Source organism: Sciurus vulgaris, assembly GCF_902686455.1.
Source record: "Sciurus vulgaris genome assembly, chromosome: 12".
In the NCBI taxonomy this organism is placed as follows: domain Eukaryota; kingdom Metazoa; phylum Chordata; class Mammalia; order Rodentia; family Sciuridae; genus Sciurus; species Sciurus vulgaris.
Window position 1 is genome coordinate 77,114,813 of NC_136473.1, and position 23,492 is coordinate 77,138,304.

General features: G+C 47.9%; 1 protein-coding gene across 1 annotated transcript; it reads left to right on the forward strand.

Moving 5' to 3' along the window:
* Positions 1–415: 415 nt before the first annotated feature.
* On the forward strand, positions 416–18,238 carry PIGR (polymeric immunoglobulin receptor). The gene is made up of 11 exons (XM_079107862.1): positions 416–574; positions 7,419–7,516; positions 8,177–8,521; positions 10,452–11,108; positions 12,278–12,610; positions 13,151–13,474; positions 14,440–14,626; positions 15,019–15,140; positions 15,734–15,865; positions 15,981–16,039; positions 17,063–18,238. The coding sequence occupies exons 2-11, from the start codon at positions 7,474–7,476 to the stop codon at positions 17,156–17,158; spliced, it is 2,298 nt and encodes a 765-aa protein (XP_078963988.1). The 5' UTR covers positions 416–574; positions 7,419–7,473; the 3' UTR covers positions 17,159–18,238.
* The last annotated feature ends 5,254 nt before the right edge of the window (positions 18,239–23,492 follow it).

A 23,492-nucleotide genomic window follows, 5' to 3' on the forward strand; every position in this document is an offset into this window, starting at 1 on the left:
TAGTGACTGGGATGTGAGATCAAGGACTTAGAGACCCACTCCTGCTGCCTGCACCCCATTGAATGAATGTCAGCTTCACACCATGCATCAGGCCAGGCATTGCGAATCTAATACCTGGCCATATCCCTACCTATAGACGTGGTATGATTATCCATATTTTCTAGATGAAAAGAAATATGAAAGCAATCTGACTAAGATCTTGTAGCTAGAAAGTGACAGAGCAGGATCTTCGTGTTTGACACTCTGCCCCATATCCTGCAACTGTAATGATGAAGGAGTCCCAAGTGACAGACTCTCCCCAAGGTCAAGGGAAAGCCAATGGAGCTAGCCAGGAAAGCTGAAATGAAAGGAAAGAAGGGATCCATGAGTCACGTGCCCCTGGCTGGCCGCCGTGCCTATGGGAGAGTGGCCCTTTAAGAGCCCAGGTGTAGGTCAAGCCCTGAGCACAGTTTCAGTTTTGGTAGCAGTATCCACTGCCCAGCTGGCAGCTTCCACAGAGGCAGGGGTTACACGGACTGGCCGGCAGGCTGTGCCCCTGAAGCTGGATCAACAGGAGAGAAGGAAGTAGCTAAATGTAAGTGTGGCTGCTCTGGGATCCCGGGACAGGATGCTATCTGGGATGGTAGCTCAGTCCCACACAGCCTCCCAAGGGTGCAGTGAGGAGAGCCACAGGGAAGACTGGGTGGCTGTATGTGGAGGTGGGGAGTAAGGTGCATTTCCCAGAAGGACAGGTAAGGACAGACCTGTATATAGAAGCCCCCACCTTTTTTTGCAAAATACCTGTGGATGAGAAGGAACATCTGTGGTCACCATATGTAGTTCTTCCCATTAAGCTTGAACTCCAGATTCCCTTACTCCTCTACCATTTATTAACTGTGGCCTTAGGTAAGACACCTGATCTCTCTGAGACTCAGTTCCTTAATCTGTAAAATGGGGATATAAATAAGACCTATCACTCTGGGTTGACCTGGGTTCAAATATGTGTGAAATAGCTTTATGAGCTCTAGAGCAAAATAGAAATTGTTTGTTCTTTTTTAAATTTACTTTGATCACCCCAGAATTTATTGAACACCACATGGACCTGGATTCAGATAATGCATATAAAATGCAGGAACATAGTAGGGCCACTTCTAGTCTGAAATTTTCTGTCTGCAAAGGCTACTATGTTCAGTCCCTTTTTCGGGTTTCAGAGAGTCTCTGAATTCCTTTCTAATTGCAGCCCAGCTTTTCCTCAGCAGCTTCCTTCCACCTGAAACATAAGTATGTATCATAGTATCATCCTGCCCTTGCTCCAAGTGAGAAAATGAGATCCTCACAAGGTAACAGAGTAAGGTTGGCAGGGTCAACTTCCAGGCCCAGGCAGCTTCCCCAAGTCCTGATGTACCTCCAGGCTCTGCAGCCTTCCTCTCCCTTGCCCATCTCGACAGCATCCCACAAGCCAGGCGTGGGACTGGAAGGCACAAGGGCACAGCTGGTCCCCCTCCATCCCTAGCCTCCAGCTGTCTTTGAACAACTGCCACAGTGCCTGGGGCCACCCGCCATGCTCACATTTTGTATACTAGTCCTTGCCATCATTTTGTCCCTTCATTAGAGAAATTACAGCTTCTTTAACATCTGGAGAAGGAAAGTGCCAATTTTAGGGGTTGGGGAGGAGGCAGCTGTCCGCTGAAACTAGAGGGTCTTTCAGAGTCATGGCTGGAGTTCTCCCTGGCCTAGGATGTGGTGATGGAGTGGAAAGAACTGAGCCAGAAGTCAGGAGAGCAAATCGCTCTGTGATCATTGCTGGTCTCTTGCCACCCCGGCATCTTTGTGGTTTTAGTTTACAAAACATGATCATGACAGTTTCCATTTAGTAAATCCGCTTACTCTGCACTTTCTCAGTTTTATTTCATTCCCACCCAAAACAAACCTGGGAGACAGGCAGCATAGGTATGGTGGATCCTTTTTACAGTTGAGGAAATGCATGAGCTTATGTGATTGATGTAAAATCACCCAGCGAGAAGGAACAATGATATGTCGACTCAGCCATTCAGATGCAATTGTGAGATTTTGTAAGATTTTGATATCAACTAAAAACGAATTACCTAACCTAAAAAATTACAGGTTGAGCATCCCTAAACCCAAAAATCTGAAATCTGAAATGCTGCAAAACATCAAACTTTTTTGAGAGCTAACCTGATCCAAGGGGAAAATTTTACACCTGGTCTCTGTCAAAGCATAGGTAGACTAAAAATGTTGTAGGAATTACCTTCAGGCTATGTAAATATGGTACATATGAAGCTTATGTGGATTTCATGTGTAGACTTGGGTCTACAATAGATCTCATTATGCACGTACAAACATTCCAAAATTTTAAAAAATCCAAAATCTCAAGTATTTTAAGTAAAGGATACTCAACCTGTAATACCCAAGCATTGTGTTCAGCAGAGACTCTCTCACCTATGTCTGGCCCTTTCTGTGGGTGGGCTGGGACTGAGGTCTCAGAGTTGCTGGCATTGACACAGTATTATAGAGTAAAATGAGGGTTTGGGGCAGATGCACTCAGGCGTAGGAAACATAGATAATGCCCAACACATGGTTCATGCTAGGGAAATAGCAGCTAATATTTTTCAGGAAGAAATTTCTCCTTTGGCGCCTACCTCTGGGTCCAGGTGTCTCTTCACAGGAACTTTCTTTTCTGTGTAAGGCAGAGAGAACAGGACTAACCCTCTTCTCTAAGATTGGAGATCCTACTCCTTCCTGTCCCCACTGCTTCCTCTCATCAGCAAGACCTTTGAGGTACAGCAGAGTAGCTAAGCACCTACGCTCTTGGTCCAGAATTCCATCTCGGTCACTGAGAACTACATAACCTTGGGCAAATTCCTTACCTCTCTGTGCCTCAATCTATCATCTGTAAAGTGGGGTTGCCCATTTTATTCTACCTTCTAGGGTGGCTGCAATGTTTAAACCACTTACCACATATAATGCACTCATAAAGAATCCAGGGTACATGCGTCTTTATATGCTAGTTCACAATGCTTGTCTCCTCTCTCAGCCATTGTGGCCCAACCTGCAAAGCTCACTCCCAGTCTTAAAAAGATGCCCAGCAAGCAGCCTTCATTCTCCTCACTCCATAACCAAAAAAGAGGGAAGGTCTCATTCATTTTAGAGAGGACAGAGTGAAAGAATTTGAAGCCTGTCGCCATGCTGAGGAATTCATATATGTTTCTCAATTTTACTCTTATAGCAACTCTCTGCGTGAGGTACAGTTATCTCCAGTTTACAGAAGAGAAACTTGAGGCTCAATGGGTTTAAATAGCCTGCCCCAAATCACACAGCCACCAAGTGGGAGCTGACACCAAACTGAGGAGTCAGTGCTTGGTGCCACTCTCAGTCAAGTCCACAGCAACAATGAAAGTCAAGTGTACAGACCCCTCCCTGCCCTCCTGTGATTAAGAGTAATTATAAAATCTTACAGTTGAAACGCACTTAACACCAAAGTACTTCCATGCACAGTATCCCATTATCCTCTCCATAGTCCCCATCCTGAGCACTAGCCCTTCAAACTAGAAGAGCATGACTCTATTTATACCCATTTTACAGATGAGGGAGTTGAGTCCCACGTGATAGTACTCTCCTTGTAGCCCATGGTAGAGCAGAACTGGACCTCTGAGTTCTCATCCATCCCTGAAGCTCCCTCTTGAGTCACCTCTTTCCAAGCTCACTCTAGTCTGTGCTCAATTCCTGTCTCCATGGAAGAAGAGCATCACCGTCCCAAATGGACAAGGGTAATTCCTTTCCTGGAAGCAGAGGAAGGGGCTGTTTGGTCCAGGCCAGGAGAATCCCCTCTCAGCTAGGCCAGACAGCCCCCATGCCTCTGTACCCCAGAGCTTTCTGCTCCACCAAGTTCACATTCATGGGCTGTCAGAAACTGCCAACTTGGCTTCTGGTCTTAGTGTGTGCTCACCATCCTCTCTGAAGCTCCTGGGACTGTGAGAAGGCCGCTGACCATCTCCTGGTCCTAAGCAGGTGGAGAGTTCAGATTGCTACAGCGTTATAGGAACGTATGACACCCCAGAAGCCCAGCCAGCCCCAGGTCCAGGTGATCCCTCTTCCTTTGAAAAGGGAGGAAACTTGAGATTAGATGGTTTGAACTCCATGCCAGGAAAGCTGAAGAGCAGTCACTTTCACTGCAGTGGAGTTAGCGGAATTAATTTTATAAAGAGACGAACTCTATTCTTCAGCAGAGCTTATCTCCCTACCACAATCCACAATCATGGGGACATACATTGTAAATATATCAGGCACTAACTTAGTAAACTGAGAATGATTTGGACATCTCAACCCCATCAATGAAAAAATTAGACTCCTAGTTTAAGGACCAGATAATGTACCTTCAATCATGATGTACTGGCATACATATAACCCAATAGAACAGATCCCTCAGCTCATTCAGAGTGATAATGGGGTGGTACCCTCAAACTCCAATTCTTCCACGAGCCTTAGGGTCAAGGATCTCTCTAACCCTTAGATTTCCCATCTGCAACATGAAGATAATGACATTTACCTCTTGGGTTTCTGTGCTGATGGATGAAATTATATGAGAAAATACTAGCAAAGCATCTGCACATAGTAGGTACCAAAACGGTTTTGCCCTCTTTCCTTCCTTCCTCAGGCAAATCCTTTAAATCCAGTTCCAGACACCCTGCAACTATGTCTTTCTGGAGACTTGAATTTCCTGGCTTGGGGGAAAATTTTGACTGAGATAAAGGGGTCCTCACTGATTCTCAAAGCACAGGTCCTTTTAGCTGCTTCCAAATTTAGCTCTGGGCAAGAAACAGTTCCTGTTCTCAAGAGCATCAGTGTCCTCTCTTGCCCACTATTCCCCTGGGGACTGGACTCTACTTCTGTACCAAGGTTACCCTCTGCTGGGTTTTCCCTAGCTGTGCACGCCTGATACTCTCACCCCTGGTCTGAGAATATGCAAAAGGTAACGAGTGCACATGCATGTCCCTCTTCCATGTAGACATGCCATCTCAATGAGTCACAAAATGAGAAGAAGCCAGGGCTGAGAGTCAACCCCCCAAAAGCCTTGAAAACCCTGGTATCTGATTCTGTAAAAATGGAGCAAGTCTTTTTTTTTTTTTTTTTTTTTGGGGGGGGGTGGGGGGATTGAACTCAAGGGCACTTGGTCAATGAGCCACATCCCTAGCCCTATTTTGCATTTCACTTAGAGAGAGGGTCTCACTGAATTTCTTAGAGCCTCACTTTTGCTGAGACTGGCTTTGAACTCATAATCCTCCTACCTCCGCCTCCCAAGTGACTGGGATTACAGGTGTGTGCCACTGTACCCAATGGGGCAAGTTGCTTTAACATACTAATCCAGAGGAGGAGATGTAGCCTTCTGCTGGACCCATGGAAAGAACCACTCTTGTCTCACACAATATTAGGAAGCTTGCTTTTCCACAGGTAAGAATAGCAATGAGAACAAAGGATAGCTACTCCAGGCTAGGGCTCTTAAAACTTGGTGATATTTGGCCTTCCCACTGGCAACTGTGCTCTGGGCCAGGCACAAATGCGAGCGGTAGGTTCCCTGGGACATTGCAGCCAGCCCATCCTAATTGTGCAGAAAAAATGAAAAACAGGCTTCCCAGCTGCTCTTTCCTGGGAGTGTCTCACCACTCAGGCATCCCCCATCCAGCAGCCCCTATGCCATTCAACCTGGGCTGACTCTGGTATTTGGCTAAGGTTCCACTCCAGGAGTTTATCACTGATTGGGTGAGAAAGGTCTGGGGCAATTAGCTGGACTCAAGAAAGCCTGGAGTTGCCACCTGACATCCATATCTGTGCCCAACTCCTCCCTTTACTCTTCCAAAGAACTAGAGAAACAGAATACCTTTATCTACACAAGGAAATGAAAGGACTCCTTGCTGGGAAATTCCCCTACGGAAAAGAAATAACCAAGATAAACAATGCTATTGCCTTTGGCCCAAGCCATGAAGGAAGTCTCTGGGAACAGGAGCTGGGGCCAAGGCGGTGAAGGGAGATAATGCCCAGCTCCCTCTTGCTACAGCTTCCTTATCTATCTTTATGGGCGCTCATTACTGCCCCAGGCTTATTATTATTGTTTTCTCTTTCAATGCTCTTTGTCATATACATTCCAAAGTTGAAAGTCTGTCAGAGTCTCCTGGGAAGTAGGGACTCTTCTCTTCCTCTCTTCTCTTCTCTTCTCTTCTCTTCTCTTCTCTTCTCTTCTCTTCTCTTCTCTTCTCTTCTCTTCTCTTCTCTTCTCTTCTCTTCTCTGCTGCAATTTGGATCCCGAGGATAGCTGCAGTCAGGTGGGGCCCTGGGCTTCAACCCTCCTAACCTGAGGCTATATTGGTGGTGGCCAGAAAATCTACAAGGGTTGCCTCAGTTTCTCTGTCGTTTTCTGTCAGGTCTCACAGACAAGATTGTGAAGCTCTTAACATCTACATGTTTAACACTGACCCCATAACCAAGTCACTGGGAAACCTTGTGCATCACTCAGCTCTCAAAACCTCGATTTTCTTGTCCATATCATGGTTGTGATGATGTCTGTTTTATTTCAAGGGAAGTTATAGAACTCAAACAATAACATCAACGACTGTGTTTGATAAACAACTGAGGTCCTACGAAACACCAGATTCAAACATGCTGTCACATGTGGGCTGTGATCCTGCAGTGGAGCGGTCCAGAGTGCAGACTCTGGACTCACACAAAGCTGGCTTCAAATCTTCCTATCAAGTCCCCCTCTGCTCATCCACACATGCTTAACCCCTATGCGACCTTGAGTAAAGCACTTACCCTTTAAGCTCTCATTTCCACTGATGTAAAATGTGGGTAAGAATATCTGCTTCGTAGGGTTATCAAGTTTTAAATGAGATAACATGTATAAATTATGTGACATAGTACCCGGAGCATGGTAAGAAAAAATTAGTGAAGGCAAAGACCCCTATCGTTACATTTACAGCCTTCATAATCGTTAGACCTCCTCTGTGGGAGTCAGTTACTCATCTGAACACACCAGAAAATATGCCAGCTCCCTCACCTCCCAGAGATATCTGGAGAGCTGCTAAAACAAAAATGGGGCCACCTCTTGGTAGTAACCAATCATTCAGTGAGCCAGTCCCAAGGTCTAATGGTGTGCCCAAACCACATCTCCTGGACAGAGATACAGAAGAAAGTCATCAATCGCCCTATCCCAAAGGAACACGCAGCTTAGTTAAGAATATTTAAGTTACTTGTGACTGCTGAGGATCAATAAGTAGCGTAGGATGATGGAACTTCAGCCATCCATTTATTCATTAGCAGAATTTATGTCAGCTGCTAGGGATAGAAATAGGTGTTATGGAAACTCTAACATCATCTCATCTTAGAAGACTGAGGGGTTTCACCTCCCTGTGGTTATTGTTTTTCAGCATCTCACACAAGAAGTTGTGCTGAGTGGCACAGCCTCCTTGGGAGCCACCAGCGATGAAGCTCTCCTTGCTCACCTGCCTGCTGGCTGTCTTCCCAGGTGTGTCTGCCAGGTCCCATCTCCCCAGCGTTCCACCTCCTTCCTCCTTCCCCCTCCAAGATTCAGTTCCCTGCGGACACTGAAATCACACTCACCAGGGACGTCCGTCTCCAAATTCGTCCTCCCTTGAGAAGGAGGCAATGCAGAAAGGTCATGTCTGAAAATGGCTTAGTGAGCATTGGGAATCAGGAACAAGAATGGAAATTCCTAATTTCAAGGTCGGGGGTTTGGTGAAGGTTCTTCTCTGGGACTAAAAAGAATTTGAACTCAAACCAAGCATCTATATGAGTTACCATGGGATTTGGTGTGAATCAATTATAGTTCCCAGCTCTTAATATTTTTATACGGAGAATATATTTTTAGAAATATATGGAAATAACAAGAAGAAATGCTGTAATACAGCACTCTACAAAACTGGTGTTTAGCAAAAAAGAGATATCATAAGTTATTCATGTATTGTGTTTAAAATATTGCGATTGAATTGCATTAGAATTTAATAGTAATTAAGCAATCATTTTACCCAATACAGCAATTATCTACTAGTATCCTGTAATATCCACAGGTAGAAAATTGCATCTTTCAGGGAAGCTGTCTGGATCCCTCTGCCAGGCTTTTACCTCCCCTGGGGTGTCTTAAAGCCTCTGTCTTCTGTTCCCACAGTGGTCTCCATGAAAAGTCCCATATTTGGTCCTGCGGAGGTAAACAGTGTGGAAGGTAGCTCAGTGTCCATCAAGTGCTACTACCCGGCCACCTCTGTCAACCGGCACACCCGCAAGTACTGGTGCCGGCAGGGAGGCAGGGGTAGCTGCATGACCCTCGTCTCCTCAGAGGGTTACATCTCCAAGGACTACGTGGGCAGAGCCAACCTCACCAACTTCCCAGCGGATGGCGCATTTGAGGTGACCATTGCCCAGCTCACCCGGGATGACTCCGGAAGCTACAAGTGTGGTCTGGGCATCAATAACCGAGGCCTGTCCTTTGATGTAAGCCTGGAGGTCAGCCACGGTAAGGCTCCAGGTGCCCTGGGCTTTGGGGGCAAGTTAGAGAGCATCATGTCAGATGCAATGGGAAGGTTTGAGGAAGGACTCCTGATAGGAAGGGGGTCCTGCCCTGGGGTGGGGAGGCACCTCCCTCTCAAGGCAGACTTTTCGTAATAGAACACGGGAAGAAGATAGGTGACCTCTACTTGGGGGCCTAAGTCTTCTGGGCCTGTAGCATTTTAGGGCTTTACTGAGGCCCTAGCTTAGAAGTATCAGTAGGACAACTTCTCTCCTTATATTTATTGAAGGTGGGACAAGAAGTCTATAAGCCTAAAAAAAAAGAAAAGGCACAAAAAGATTTACAAGGATCCTTAAATTCTTACTATTAATGTATCCCATAGACCAAGGCCTTGGGCCACCAGCAGGTTTCTTTTTAAATGAGGATTTATTTTTTAACCTGAGATCCAGTCATCTATCAGAACTATCGGCATAAATTAGAATCTCAGTTCTTGACCAAAGATCAGAAGTCAAGGGCATCTGAACAAGCCTGTGCCAATTTAAGAGAGAAAAAACAAGTGCTATTGACAAGAGTTTAACCATGAGAGCAGTAGGGATAGAAAGGGCAACCGGAAAGACAAAGAGTCTTCAAGAAGGAAGTGTGGAGGGACTCTTAAGGGTATGTGTTGCTCCTCAGGGATGTGTGTGCCATGGTGTGTGCGCTCCACAGGTCCTTCCAGTTGTGATGGGCTCCTAAGAGCTGGAGCACGCTCAGTTTTCCCTACGCGGATCCCCAAAAGAACACTGTAGAGGAGGGGAGTACAGGCTTTGAGTAAACACTCAGACAACAGAAACACACATACTTCACAAGACAGCCCACTCCACCACTGAACGGCTGCAATATTTAGAAACGTCTCTTGTAATGCACTGAAATTCACCAACCTGTACTTACATTCATTCTGTTCATTGCCTCACATGTTAATTTGGACACACTATGGATGGCATCGTGCTGGTTACAACAGGGACTTTGAAAGTGAGAAAAATGCATTTCTGTCCTCCAGTCTGTGGGGAACATAATTAGATCTACACTAGACTGGATGAATCAGCAATTCAGACATAAGAAAGACATGAAGCGGGACATTAGTATCAGTTGGGGAAGCATCTTGGAGAAGATAGCAGTCCAGCGGGGCCTTGGAAGATGGAGGGGAGGAAGGGAGTTATCCCTGTCCTCACCCATCATACGGGTCAGATCTGACACCTCTAAGTCAAAGGCAGGTTAACATAACAATTCATTGAATCCAAGTTTCACATGCACCAGTACCTTCAGAATGAAGACCCAAAGATGTAGGGAAAGTCATCTGATTTTATGTTTAGGTTCCATGAAGCAGAAAGGCCGTGTAGGAGATGATAGGACTAAAAGGGCATGAGCTAGACATGGTAGATGAAGTCAGAAACCCAACAGGGCCTGACTCCTCAAATTCTTCTTGGTCCCTCATATTGGCATCTCTTCCTCCCGGGCATGGGGCAGGGACCCTCAGGAGTGAGGGTCTTATGACATACTAGGCTACATTAGAGAATTTCTTTATGGCCAGTTGTTACACAGAAAGGTGGGGGAAAGGTTAAAATAGTATTTTTAGGTTTTGTGGATGGCTTTGGGGTAAAGGGATCCTAGTTTCTATGGCCTGCCTTGGGGAAGAGGAATTCTAGTTTCTATGGCTTGCCTTTGGGAACAGGAGAGTGGGAGACAGGAGGGCAGGAGAAAGAGAGAAAGTTTGCTTCTGAGGTTTCCCTTTCAAGTATCACTTTCTGAGTCCCAGCAGAAGTATTCTGACTGTGCCCCTCTGGAGAGTAAGGCACCCCATGTCATCAGCCTACCCAGACCCTTCCTGGGAACAGCAAAGGGCCCTATGTTAAAAGAAAGTGAAATCACAACTTGCCTCCTGCCCTTCATCCTGCAGGTCCTGGGCTCCTAAATGACACTCAGGTCTACACAGTAGACCTGGGTAGAACGGTGACCATCAAGTGCCCTTTCAAAAGTGGGAATGCTCAGAGCAGGAAGTCCTTGTGCAAGAACACAGGCCAGACCTGCGAGCTAGTCATCGACTCCAATAAATATGTACACCCCAACTTCACGGGCAGAGCCAGCCTAACTATTCAGGGTACCAGCCAATTAGCATTCAGCATCACCATCAACCAACTGAAGCTTGGAGATGCTGGGTTGTATATCTGCGAGACCGGGGTGGGTTCCAATAGTGACAAGAAGAATGTTGACCTCCAGGTGCTAAAGCCTGAACCTGAGTTGATTTATGGAGAACTGAGGGGTTCCGTGAACTTTGACTGTGACTTGGACCCTGAGGGGACAAATGTGGCCCAATTTCTGTGCCGGGTAAACAGTAAAGGAAGCTGTGATGTGGTTATCAACACCCTGGGGAAGAGGGATCCAGCCTTTGAGGGCAGAATTCTGCTCAAACCACAAAATGAAAACGGCCGCTTCAGTGTGCTGCTCACAGGCCTGAAGAAGGGAGATGCAGGACACTACCTTTGTGGGGCACACCCAGATGGCCTGCAGAAGGAAGGCTGGCCCATCCAGGCTTGGCAACTCTTCATCAATGAGGGTAAGACCCTAGAAGGGGAGAGAGAAGGGATGGGGAAAGCAGTGAGGAACTAGCTTAGCTCCAGCTCCTGGGTCTATTCATCAATATTCATCTGTCAGTCAACAGTACGCATTCACTCAGGAGCCCTGAGCTGCATGCTATTGGGCAGCAGTACAGGACAGTTAGAAAATGCAGCAGCCTCTGCCTTGTGCTCTCTTTATTCTTCTCCTCTGTTACCAGAGGCCTTTTAATAGCCACCTCTGGTTAATAGGAATAAGGAGAGCAAAACTCCTGATGAAGGCAAGACTTGTAAATTGTCTGGATTTCAGTGCCACAGTTGGCCCTGTTCCCTCCTCTGACCCCTGACCAAGGCAGATGCTTTATCCTGCACATTCAAGTAAGAGAAGATTTGGCCTGGAAGCTTCCAGGAAGGCAATGCCCCAGCCTCTAAATTTTCCACTCCCACATCTCTTAGGGTTATTTGTTATTCAACATGATCTGGCCCGCGGCCATACATGGAAGGCCATGAACACTGCAAAACAATTAAATCCCTGCTCCTTTTCACCCTGCAGCAGTCTGCATAGAGTTGTCCTCCCGAGAAGCAGCAAAGTAGAACTTGCAGTTCAAAGCATCTGTCCTTGTGACTTTTTAAAAAGAAAACTGCATTCCCTGCATGTCCCTTTTAGTTCCAGCTCTGGGTCCTCGCCACATTCCTCCACATCCTCAGCCACTCAGAGATCTCTCTGGACCTCAGCATTAGAAGCCTGGAGAATGGCTGTCCATCTCTTTGAGATGCCTCTCAAGGTCCTTGGTTATTAACACTATCTATGCTACTTAATTTACATTTGAAATCACACCCCTTCTAAATAACTTTTCTGAATTTAGATGGCAATTCATTGGTTCATTTTATAGGATGAGCTAAGAAAAAGATAAAATTTTATATCTAGGGGTAAGAAAAAGGAGCAAGCTATCTAGACTGGTGGTGAAGCTCATTGGGTCTGGTCCTGATGGTTCCAGCTACAGGTTCTTTGATACATGAAAGGTTATTTTTTCTTTTTCTGAGAAGGACAAGGGGGCTCATCTACACTGCACGCTCCACCCTGACTGAGTCATGGTGAAAGGGCTGCTTAGGCCATGCAAGGCTGCTCCTGGCTGCCACCCTTCCATGCCTTCTCCTTTTGTGCCTCCAGTGACGGTGGTCCCCCCTAATCCCTCTGTGGTGAAGGGTGTGGCAGGAGGTTCTGTGGCCTTGCTCTGCCCTTATGACCGGAAGGAAAGCAACAGCATCAAGTACTGGTGTCTCTGGGAAGGAACACAGAATGGCCACTGCCCACTGCTGGTGTCCAGCGAGGGGCAGGTTCAGGAAGAGTATGAGGGCAGGCTGGCACTGTTTGAAGAGCCGGGCAATGGCACCTACACAGTCGTACTCAACCAGCTCACCGCCCAGGATGCTGGCTTCTACTGGTGCCTCACCAATGGCAGTACTCGCTGGAGGACCTCAGTGGAGCTCCAGATTGTTGAAGGTAAGAGCTAAGCTGGGGCAAGAGGAAAGGGAGCAAACCCCAGACCACTCAAGTCCGCAGCAGTCTCTCCAGTCATTCGTCCTCCTATTTCAACTGCATCCTGGTGTGTGGATGGGGACAATCCTCAGGAGAGAGACTTCCTATCCAGAGGTCACATTTTTATATCTCTGACAAGCACTCCACGCTCTTCCGATTACTATACGTGCACTTTCTGATATCAGGAGCACTGACCTCTTTTGCAGGAGGCGGGGGTCACCTGAAGTCGAGTTGCTGAATAAGGCTCTTGTATTGAGTCTAGAAAAGAAACTGAACCAGGAGCAAAGCTCCACGTTCTGTAACATGGAGACTCTGGACTGATCGCAGTGGACTTGAACAATAACGATGACATCAGCACATCATTCCGTTGCTTAAGTGTTTAGACTAATATATTTATAGTGCTATCTAAAGGGGAAATGAGGGCAAAGGCACCACCATGGTCACTTTCCTACTGCATCCACAAGTGCCAACTTCTGTCTATTTCTTCTTCCTTCCCTGCTCCAGGAAAACCAGGCCTCAAGGTACCGGCGAATGTGACCGCTGTGCTGGGGAGGAGTCTCGAGCTCCAGTGCCACTTCCCCTGCAGATACTACTCCCACGAGAAGTACTGGTGCAAGTGGAGCAACAGGGGCTGCAGGGACCTGCCCATCCAAGACAAAAGCCCCAGCCAGGCCCTGGTGAACTGTGACCAGAACAACCGGTTCATTTCCTTGACCTTGAACTCAGTCACCAAGGAGGATGAAGGCTGGTACTGGTGCGGCGTGAGACAGGACCATCACTATGGAGAGACTGCCGCTGTCTACGTGGCAGTTGAGGAGGTGGCAGCAGGTGAGTGTACCCTGTGGAACCCCAAGGCACAACCACTCCAAAGTAACCTGGCTGACAATTTCTCAACCAGGGGTGGCCCTAGGTTTGGCATCAGAAACTGGATGGGGGAAGGGGGAGATAAATGGGAGTCCTCCCTAAGGGGCATCCCAAATAGACATAAAAACTGCATAAAATTGTAGGTTTGCTATTTAACCTCAGCAGTAAGACAAGTCCCATAGTTGCCCCGCCAAACCAAATGGAAGTCCATTCTGTAACTAGGAAGACGGAAATTTCAGAGTCGCTCTCATATGCAATATACTCACCCTCCCGCCCTCTGTCAAAGCCTGCTCTCAAAAGAGGGCCAAATACCTTCATTTACAAGGTCTGATCAAGAAAATTAAGACTGGGGCCCGGGTTAGCTCAGTGTTAAGAGCATGTGCTTAGCACAAGCAAGGACCTGGTTGCAATTTCCAGCACCAAAAAGAAAAAGAAAACTAAAATCCAGTGGATTTGTATTTCCAGCCTCTTTTTAAAATGTTTTAGCCCTAAGGAGGGTATTTTTGGACCCCCTAAAAATCCCATTGTGTCTGGGTCCTACTGGTCTGGCTCACTGAGAAGGCCACCACCACCCAGCTACCACCAGGAGGCAGCACTGTCCAGCAGGCAGGAGGTCTTGGGCAGGGTTTCAATGTTGTGAAAAATCTCCCTGTCCCCAGGTGTTGAGTGAGTCCTTAATCACAGCTGGATCCATGGCATGGCATCTTGAAAATGGAAACAACTTTGAGAGCAATGAGGCAGAGATCATCTGTGACAAGCTAGAGAAGGCAACACTCCTCTGCTTCTAATGTCAATCTTGGTCCCACCCCAACGGCCTTGAGCTCTAACTTCCTGATGAAGGCTCGGTCCTCAGACTCCCTAACCTATGAGTAAGAACACAGAGAAAAAGAAGAAAAAATTAACTCAGTCCTTGCTCTCCTCTGCTCCAGGGTCCCGTGAGGTCAGCCCAGCAAACACAAATGCAAATACGGTTGCTGAGGAGAATGTGGCAGAGCCCACTGTTCGGGTGATTGAGAACAAAGCCATTGTGAATCCCAGGCTTTTTGCAGAAGAAAAAGTGGTGGAGGATACGGGAGACCAAGTTCCTGGGGGCAGAGCATCTACAGATACTGGCAGGTAAGAAAAGACTGGGGATCCCCACTCTGAAAACAGAGGCTGAGGTCCTGAGCTTCTCCACCTGTTCCAAGGAACGGTTCCCGCCTCCTGGATAATGAGGCAGCCTCCCTGCCTCTGCTGGAGCTTGGTGGCGGGGGCTTCTGGTGCCCTCAGTCCTTCTCCCATGGCTGGAGCAGTGTTCATACTTCAGTACAAGCTTCCAAGCCTGGAATGCAGACGACATCCATTCCTTACCTTGCCAAGTCTGGGAAGTTTTCTTAGGAGAACAGAGCTGTGTCAGGAGGGTGGAGTGGATCAACCGGGAGGAACACTGGCTGGGGCCCACCTGCCAGCACATCCCGGGGCTCCTGAGTCTCCCTTCCAGTGATGGACTGACTTAACCCTTCTTCTAGCTCTGCGGGACAAAGCAAGAGCTCCACAGTGTTGCTGTCTACACTGGTGCCTCTGGGCCTGGTGCTGGCGGTGGGGGTTGTGGCTGTGTGGGTAGCCAGAGCCCGGCACCGGAAGAATGTGGGTGAGTCCTGGATGCTCTCCATCCCCATCTCCATCCCTGACCCTTCAATCCTGGCTCAGCTGCTCACACAGGATGCCACCACAGTGTCCCCCTCTTCATAGACTTGCACAAAGTTGGGAAAGACAAATCTCAAGTCCCTCAAAATTAATTAGGGGTTGCTATCCAATAGATTGGGGTCTAAGGTCAGAGGCAGGGCTGCCAAGAGACCAGGATCCAGGAGACCTGGGCTTCTACCTAGTTCAATGACTAATGGACTGTGTGACTTTGGCACATCCCCCACTTAATGCCTCAGTTTCCTCATGGTTCCAGACAGGATGATAATAACCATCTCCCAGGGCTGATGTGAGGACAAAATGGGGTGCTGTGCATTAAGCATGACAGAGTGACAAAGGTCATGGAGTATTGATTATCCATGAAGAGGGTTTCAAATCATCCCATTCTGCTTTGGGTCAGAAGCAGAGGTGAGCAGCCAGAGGTCCCACCCCCTTGGCTGTCCCAGGGACTATGGCAGAGCTACCTCGAGAGGGGTGGTTCACTCTAGTCTCCCCTGGCCCAAGCCTGTCCTTACACCAATTTCTCTTTCTCCTGGACAGACCGGGTTTCAATTAGAAGCTACAGGACGGATATTAGCATGTCAGACTTTGACAACTCCAGGGATTTTGGTGCCATTGACAACGTGGGAGCCACACCAGTCACTCAGGAGACCATCCTTGAAGAAAAAGCGGGTATGTGTTGAGAGAATGCTCAACCCCCTGACACGCAGCAAGAACTGAACCTGACCCCGAATCTGGGGTGAGAACAGGGACTAGTGAGAGCTAACCACACTCTCTGTATATACAGATGTCATGGCCACCCCCCAGAGCAACACGGAGCCTGAAGAACCCAAGAGGGCGAAAAGGGTAAGAGTGAGAAGCCCATTTGAGTGATAAGGAATTGCACAATGAGGAATTGTGGTTAGATATCACAAGGACATGTCCACGTGGAGGCTGACCCCATACCAGGGAAGATGGCGTAAACAGCATTCAGGAGGACTTTCTGCTGGAGAGGTGAAACTTCCTGGTTGTGGGGTATTGTGGATGAAGTTGAGGAAAGAGGGCAGCTCTGTTCGCAGGCTGTAAACCTGCAGGAGTGGAAGAAGCCAGGATGTAAGGAAGGAAAGTGCCTGGAAGGTATGGTCACAGGCAGGAAGGTCACATGTCAAGGACTGGGGATTGGGGGTGCTCTTCCTGGGCTGTGGGACCCCTGGACTTTCCATAGTTCACCCACCCACCTTTTGAAAGTTGCTCAGCACCAGTTCTTTGTCTGGGCCTGGAAGACATTCACTGGTGGTAGACAACTTGATAATCACTGGCAGGTCCTGCCCACCCCGAGTACCAGAATGTGAAATCCCACCAGAGGCTACCAGAGGCCTTTAGGTTACATGTCACCCTCATCCCATGGCTCCCTAGAAGGATACCGACTTGCCTCTAATTCTGAGGCATTTATGCTTTTTATTCTATCTACTTCCCCTGGCAACAGCAGAGACCTCTGCTTTTAGCAAGTTGGGAGACAGAGCTCGAGACAGCTTCCCCACCAGCTGCTGAAAAGTTACCTTTCTGGGCTGGTGGAGGAAGAAAAACACAAACTACCTTGCCTGATGCCAGCCTGGACTGTGTGGGCACAGCTTCCGGGGACAGGCAAGGGCAACAGAGGTGGTTCCGCCCCATGTGTCGGAAGGAGGTAGTGAGACAGAGGGAGATATTTTTAGAGGTTGCAACTTTCCATTTCTCAAAATCAGACCCTCTTGGTGAGCACGGGGCTGGCCTGAGAACAGGGGTCATGGAAGCTCATGTTGCTTGGGTCGAGATAATAATTCAGGATGTGGACAGCATCCCCTCCCTCCCGACCCTCACCCACTGATGTCTCTTCTGTTGCCCCCTTAGTCATCCAAGGAGGAAGCCGACATGGCCTACTCAGCCTTCCTGCTCCAATCCAACAAGATAGCCGCCCAGGGCCAAGATGACCCCAACGAAGTCTAGGCAGTGCCAGCCACCTGCCCCCTCGCCTGCGACAATCACCTTCAGAATTATGCTGATCTGCTGCCTGCACTCACCCCCCACCTAGGCTTTTTCTACCTGCGCTCAGAGGTGTGCTGGTCTGTCCTCAGTGGCATCGAAGCCGGGACAAATTGCTCCTGTTGGTTGGGGGGAGCATGGGGAGTGCCCATCTGCAGCTTGCTTTTGTTGAGAGAACCTCAGGTGTGGAGGATTCAGATCTTAGAGCGGTCTCTCTGAAATAAGGGGGACCTGGGTGGGGAGCTCTTTTCAGGAAGTAGAGCCATTGGGGCCTCTGTGCACCCCTATGGTGGGATGCCAATGGGATTTCCCCCTCCAGCCCATCTCTCCCTCTCTTCCTTCCTCTCTTCTTTCCTTCATTAAAAAGATGTGTTTGAATACTTACTAGAATCCAGGTACCCTGCTAGATGCTGGGACAGATATGCCACAAGCCCAGCTGGTGGCCTCTCCATAATATCACCGAAGGAGGCCTGACGCTCCCAGTGCGTGTCCACTAGTAAGACCTGACACCTTACCAGGTACTCACCTCGCCCTCAATGGGTGACATCATGCAATGCCTGGAGTCCTAAAGCATACACACAAGTCATCATAAACAGACTCTTGCAGTCCCAGGTAAGAGCACTGAGGTCCTGAGTTTTTCTCAAGAGCACCCAGTGAGATAAATGAGCATCAAACTAATTTTGGCATCTCCTGACCAGGGATCTTTTTATAAGAGTCCTGCCCCCACTTTTGGAGGCAAGCTTTAGAACAAGGATGAGAAAAAGAAAAATGTGGATGGTCTTACCTGCAGGAAAGATAACTCCTTCCCTGCCTGTCGCTCCCCTGGATCTAAGATAAGAGAACTGACAAACACATTTGAAGAGTTCCAAGTGGAGGGAAGAAGAGAGAGTGTCTGAAGGTGCCAGGGAGGGGCTGATCTCCCAAGAGCTAACATTAAAGCTCTTTCTTCCTCTGAGCTCTATACTTCAACCAGCATCTACAAGCTGGCACTTGCTGACAAATCAGAAATGTGACTTAATGAATAATTAAAGACCATGATTGCCACCAGGAGGGTTGGACTGCATTTCTCTTCCATACCTGGGGTTTCCCAGATAATCTTTCCAGAGCATTTCTCTTTGGTCCCTTTTAGATACCCTGGGGCATGTGTCTAAGCCAACAGGCTCCCACACCGCCAAGGCTGGACTGAAGGGGGTGAGGAAAGTTCCCGAAAGTGGGACCAAGATTGTCTTCAATGAAAGAATTGTCTCATGTTTACTCCAATAGTCAAGATCCTGAAGTTTAATAATTAAGACTATAGTGAAATAAACTGAAAGCAAAGATAACCAGTGCTCCTAATGGGCACTAAAAAACAACAAACAAACCTTAGTACATACTTAACCTTAAACCTCATGTTCCTGGAATACCCTCCTAAATTGATAGGCCACTAATCAAAACCAAGGTAAACACAAGAGTAAATTCTCTCTATAGGCTCATCAACTAAAAGCTAGTAAAGGATAACTTAGGGTTTAGAGTGGTTGATTCAAAGTCTCTTGGGGGGGGGGGTTAGTGTTAGATAAGGACCCCTTGTTTATTAAATTTATCCTAGATTCTGGCACTAAACCATGTCACATCTTACGAGAACTCTCCAAACTATCAGTTAGCAGCTTGCTTCCCTTCTATCCCTACCTAGACTCTCCCTCGGGTTCTGTGTGTGGAGAGGTCTTCCATTCTGCCTGATGGCAACCGTGCCTTCTACCTGGGCCTTGAGTACAATGACTCAGGGTCACTTCCCAAGCCTGCCCTGCAAGGACTCAGACCTCCATTCCCCCCACTCTCCCCTCCAGCTCCACCAACTTCAATGCCTCTTGCCAACTTCCAAATGCTGGCCTGGCTCAGAGCCTTGGGCTCCTCCCCAGGCTAGAGAGTTGGCTATCAGGAGTGTTCACTTCCCTCTTCTTTGTGATGGGAATGCAGACCTAGTTTCTCCTAGGATGACAGCAAATCATTCCAGGAGAACAAAACTTACAATGCATGTCAGAACCTATAACTGTTTTACACCCCAGGAAGCTACTCTTGACCCAGCAGAGGGCCCTGCCTGTGGCAAAGAATTAAGATGCAGTTTCTACATCAAGGCCAATAACTGGCCCATCCCCTAGTTCTGGGAATCAAAAGTCAAGAAATGTCACTAGCATCCCAGAAAGTCTCATTATTCCTAAATGTTATTGTCAATAATGATTGCAAGTGTGACAATATTCACCCAAAGGTGCTCCCCAGGCAGCATAGGAACAAAAAAGCTGGTTCATGGGTAGACATGAATTTTGGGAAGATACCATTCAGTCCAGCACAGTGGAATAACTATTATCTGCACAACTGATGATTATAAGCCACTGAGGAATGACCATCAATCATTCAGGGAACTACTTACATATTTGATGACAAGGAAATCTTCCCCAAGTTCTTGAACTATCTTGAATTTTTTTTTTTTCTCTTTAAGTCTGCTATCTAATGATATGCATATGCATTACTAAGGTCCAACCCTGGGTAGAAATTTATTATAGCAGTTGACTTTGTTTTGTAAAGCTAAACAAAACAAAACAAAAAACTTGTTCATGACTTTTCCAAGACTCAAGACTGAAAAACTCTCCTAAGAGCAAGAGACAGCAGTGTTGCAGTCTATGAAGCTGGTCCCCAAAGCAAAGAAACAGTGTTTCCCAACACCCACACTAGCTTCCCTGAAACAATCACCTCTGTTAGGGAGACTGTGCAATAAAACAATGAGGGATCACCTAAGAAAGACTTCATGTCTCAGTGGGCAGTGGGCATGCACACAAGAGAGCAGATACAGGACCAAAGCCCATGGCCTCCAGTTGGCCATGAAACTAATGCAAGAACAGAAAGCTCATCCCACCAGGTGAGCCAAGAACTCGAGAGTTTCTCTTTCAAAGCTGAAAACTGAAAGGGCAGCGATGGACTGGGGATGCAGCTCAATAGTCAAGTATTTGACTGGCATATACAACGCCCTGGGTTCCATCACCAGCACAGGAAAGAAAAGAAAGCAGAGGTTGCCAATGTGCGCTTAACTAAAGCCAAAGTCTGTCCTGGCTATGGGGATGTGAAAATTCTAAAATCTAGGACTTGGGTGATGAATCACATTGTAATTCACCCCGAATTCCTGTATATTTGGGCCAGGCAAGCCTCTGACCAAATTCCTGGCAAGAGGGAAGTTAGAGGATACCTAAGCCAGGTGCCTCCACCTGATGGGGAAAGGCTCTTGGGAGAGCCCACCAGGCAAGGAGAGCCTCATGGTCAGACGCTGCAGAGAGGAGCACTGAGTCACAGGAAGGGCCACCCGAGCACAGAGGATGGAGGCCTTCTGTATGGGCAGGCCCAGAAGCTGGCCCTTTGGAACCTGGTCATAGGAAAGGCCAAGGTAGAGAAATGCAATAGCAAAGCAGAAGCCAGAACAACCCAATGACAACGGTGAACCCTTCTCACTCTTACTGTATTCCAGGCTGTGTGCCACACCCCTTGTAAGGCTCACCTCTTCCCGCCCTCACAGAAACCTTAGGAAGAATGCTCTTCTTAGGCTAGCCATAATGTGGGAGGATAGCAAAGCCTTAGTTAAGAGGTGGTCATGGAGCACGAGCAACTTCACCTCTAGGGCTTTGAACACCTCCCACTGCAGCTGGTTTTATTTGTCCCCTCCACCTGCCTAACATCAGGCTCTGAATGTTCTCCATCACATACACTGCTCTGGCCCCCAGAGGATGTTTGGCCCTTGAGTCCCCTGCCCCTTTGTGTGCTCCCGGGACTAGGAACACCAGGAACACAGCAGCCTATGAGTCAGAGAGGAGATCAAATTCACATGGGAAAAAGAAGAGCCAAGAGAATAAGAACGGTAAACTGTAGTTTCTCTTGTGCCAGGCTAGCTCATACGCAGGGTAAGGGCGCGGAGTTAAGACCCAGACTCCGGGAGTTGGGTGGAAGCAGGCTTGTGGCGAGCAGCCTGCGGGAATAGCTATACATTTTATAGGTTTCTTGCCCAATCACAATGTGCCACGGGGAATCAGACCACCAGGTTCCTATACGGGTTCCCTTGGTAACACTGAGTCAATTTGGGGTAGTTGTGTACTTTCCTAGGTGGCCGAAGCGGAATGCTTCTCCCTGCAGGTTTACACACTTGAGACATTCATTGCTGCCAGCAAAGAACTAGGATTTCTCCCAACAGTAAACTGCATCGTTTATCCAGAGGCCAGCCTTCCTTTGGGTCCCCAACCCCAGAGACCCTGGGGCAACATCTCAAGGCAGCCTCTGGACAGACCCAGGTGTGAGAGTTTGATCCTTCCAGTTACCTTCTGCCTGACAGTGCTCAGACCCTGAATTGTTTTTATTGTTGTTGTTGTTGTTCTTTTTAGTTATACATGACAGTAGAATGTATTTTGACATATTATACATATGTGGAGTATAACTTCCCATTCTTCAGGTCATACGTTGTGAAATTACCCTGGTCATGTATTCATATATGAACATAGGAAAGTAATGTCAATTCGTCCCCCTCTCTTTCCTATTCCCATCTCCACTCCCTTCCCTTCATTCCCCTTTGTCTAATCCAAAGTACTTCTATGCCCCCCCCATTGTGAGTTAGCATCCACATATCAGAGAAAACACTTGGCCTTTAGTTTTCTGGGATTGGCTTATTTCACTTACCATGACAGTTTCCAGTTCTATCCATTTGCTGGCAAATGCCGTAATTTCATTTCAGACCCCTAATTCTTGCTCTTAACCCCATGTGATACTTTTAAAGGTTTCATTGGGGCCACACATGTGGAAAATTCTCCATCTACACTCAGCCGCACATCTCCAGCTCCACCTGGCAGGCCCAACCACGGCACAGGCCACCCAGATCCTCGCAGATACACTCCACATGTACATGCACACACTGCTCATCACACTCCACACATCACACAGTACACATTGCACACTCACACGCTCATAGCCATCATACCCACACACTGTACAATTATGCATGACACAGTACACATCACACAGCCATAGAGCATGGGCACACTCACACATTCATACCCACAAGCTCTCTCACACAGTCACACACATCACATTCACTCATTTATATTTGGACTCTCCCTGGGTTCCCAAGTCAGTCCCAGCCCTCCCACCAAGCAAACAGCAGAGCCTGGCTCCATGGCAGCTGCAGGGCAGTGGGAAGAGTCCTCTAAGGAGGGAGATGGGAGCTAATCCCAGCTGAAACTTCTGGCCTTCAGTCACTCTAGCCAGACCGAGGTCTCAGGCTGCCTCTGATGTCATGGCCCATCTGCTGGCTGCTCTGAGCCAGTGGAGACCCAACCGGAGCAGGGCAGGGCAAGCAGCCCGCCCACACATGCTTCCTTTACACCTGCTCATATTTGACCTCCAACTGGGGGAAGTTGTTGTTTTGAAGAGCATGTGACAAATTTGGTGTGTGGGGGCGAGTGGGTGGTGATGCACACAGCCACTGAGGAGCCCTGGGCTCCGTCAGCCACCTCCTCCCTGAAGCAGTGTAGGAGTAGCCTGAATCCTCCATGGGCACAGGAAGCTGCAGCACCTGGGGGTGGGAACCGACATCCAGCAATGAAGCATCCCCGACCAAGGCCCCAGGAGCCTCCGATCAGTGACAGCCCAGCACACCTCCACTTGAAATGGGGCTCTTAAAGCTCTTCCGCATCTGTGATTTTTGCTGGGTATCATAAAAGATGTGTGAGTTAGGCAGGGCCAAGACCCTCCCTATTTTCTTAATGAGAAAACTGAGGTCCTGGAAAACTTTCCCATAACTAGAATGTGTCATTGCCCCTGTGGTCTCTGGATAGTGGCCTGGGTCCCTGCTGGAGGGAATTACCTTGAGGAGACAGCTGGGGGAAATGAGGGATGAGGTGTGGCTGAGATGTTGAGTGAACTGTGATTAAGACCCTGGGATGATGTTCTGTAGGAGGGAATGCCAGGGGTCATCTAGTCCCACCTTCATATATGTTCTAGGTAAAGAAACCGAGACTCAGAGAAAACTACTGAATCGCCCAAAATCTATGACTCCACATAGTAAGTGCTCAAAGGTTCTTATCAAATGAGCTAAGTGGTGACTGATAACAACCAGCATCTTCAGGTCCAGCCCTCTGTTCACACAGTCTTCATCTAATGGGAGGAATTGGAGATGAGGCACTTTTGTCCTGAAGACAGGGGTAAAGCAAAGGACCCTTGTTCTGGAGTTAATTGATACATATAAAGCCCAGGAGGCCCCTCTAAGAAAAAGTACCCAAAGAAATGCCAGGCC

What these genes read in the sequence shown, in the direction of transcription:
- PIGR (XM_079107862.1), top strand. Translation starts at nt 7,474, where the DNA reads ATGAAGCTCTCCTTGCTCACCTGCCTGCTGGCTGTCTTCCCAG. An exon ending in GCAACTCTTCATCAATGAGG is followed by an intron (nt 11,109 to 12,277) that starts GTAAGACCCTAG and finishes TTGTGCCTCCAG; the next exon opens with TGACGGTGGTCCCCCCTAAT. An exon ending in CATCCTTGAAGAAAAAGCGG is followed by an intron (nt 15,866 to 15,980) that starts GTATGTGTTGAG and finishes CTGTATATACAG; the next exon opens with ATGTCATGGCCACCCCCCAG.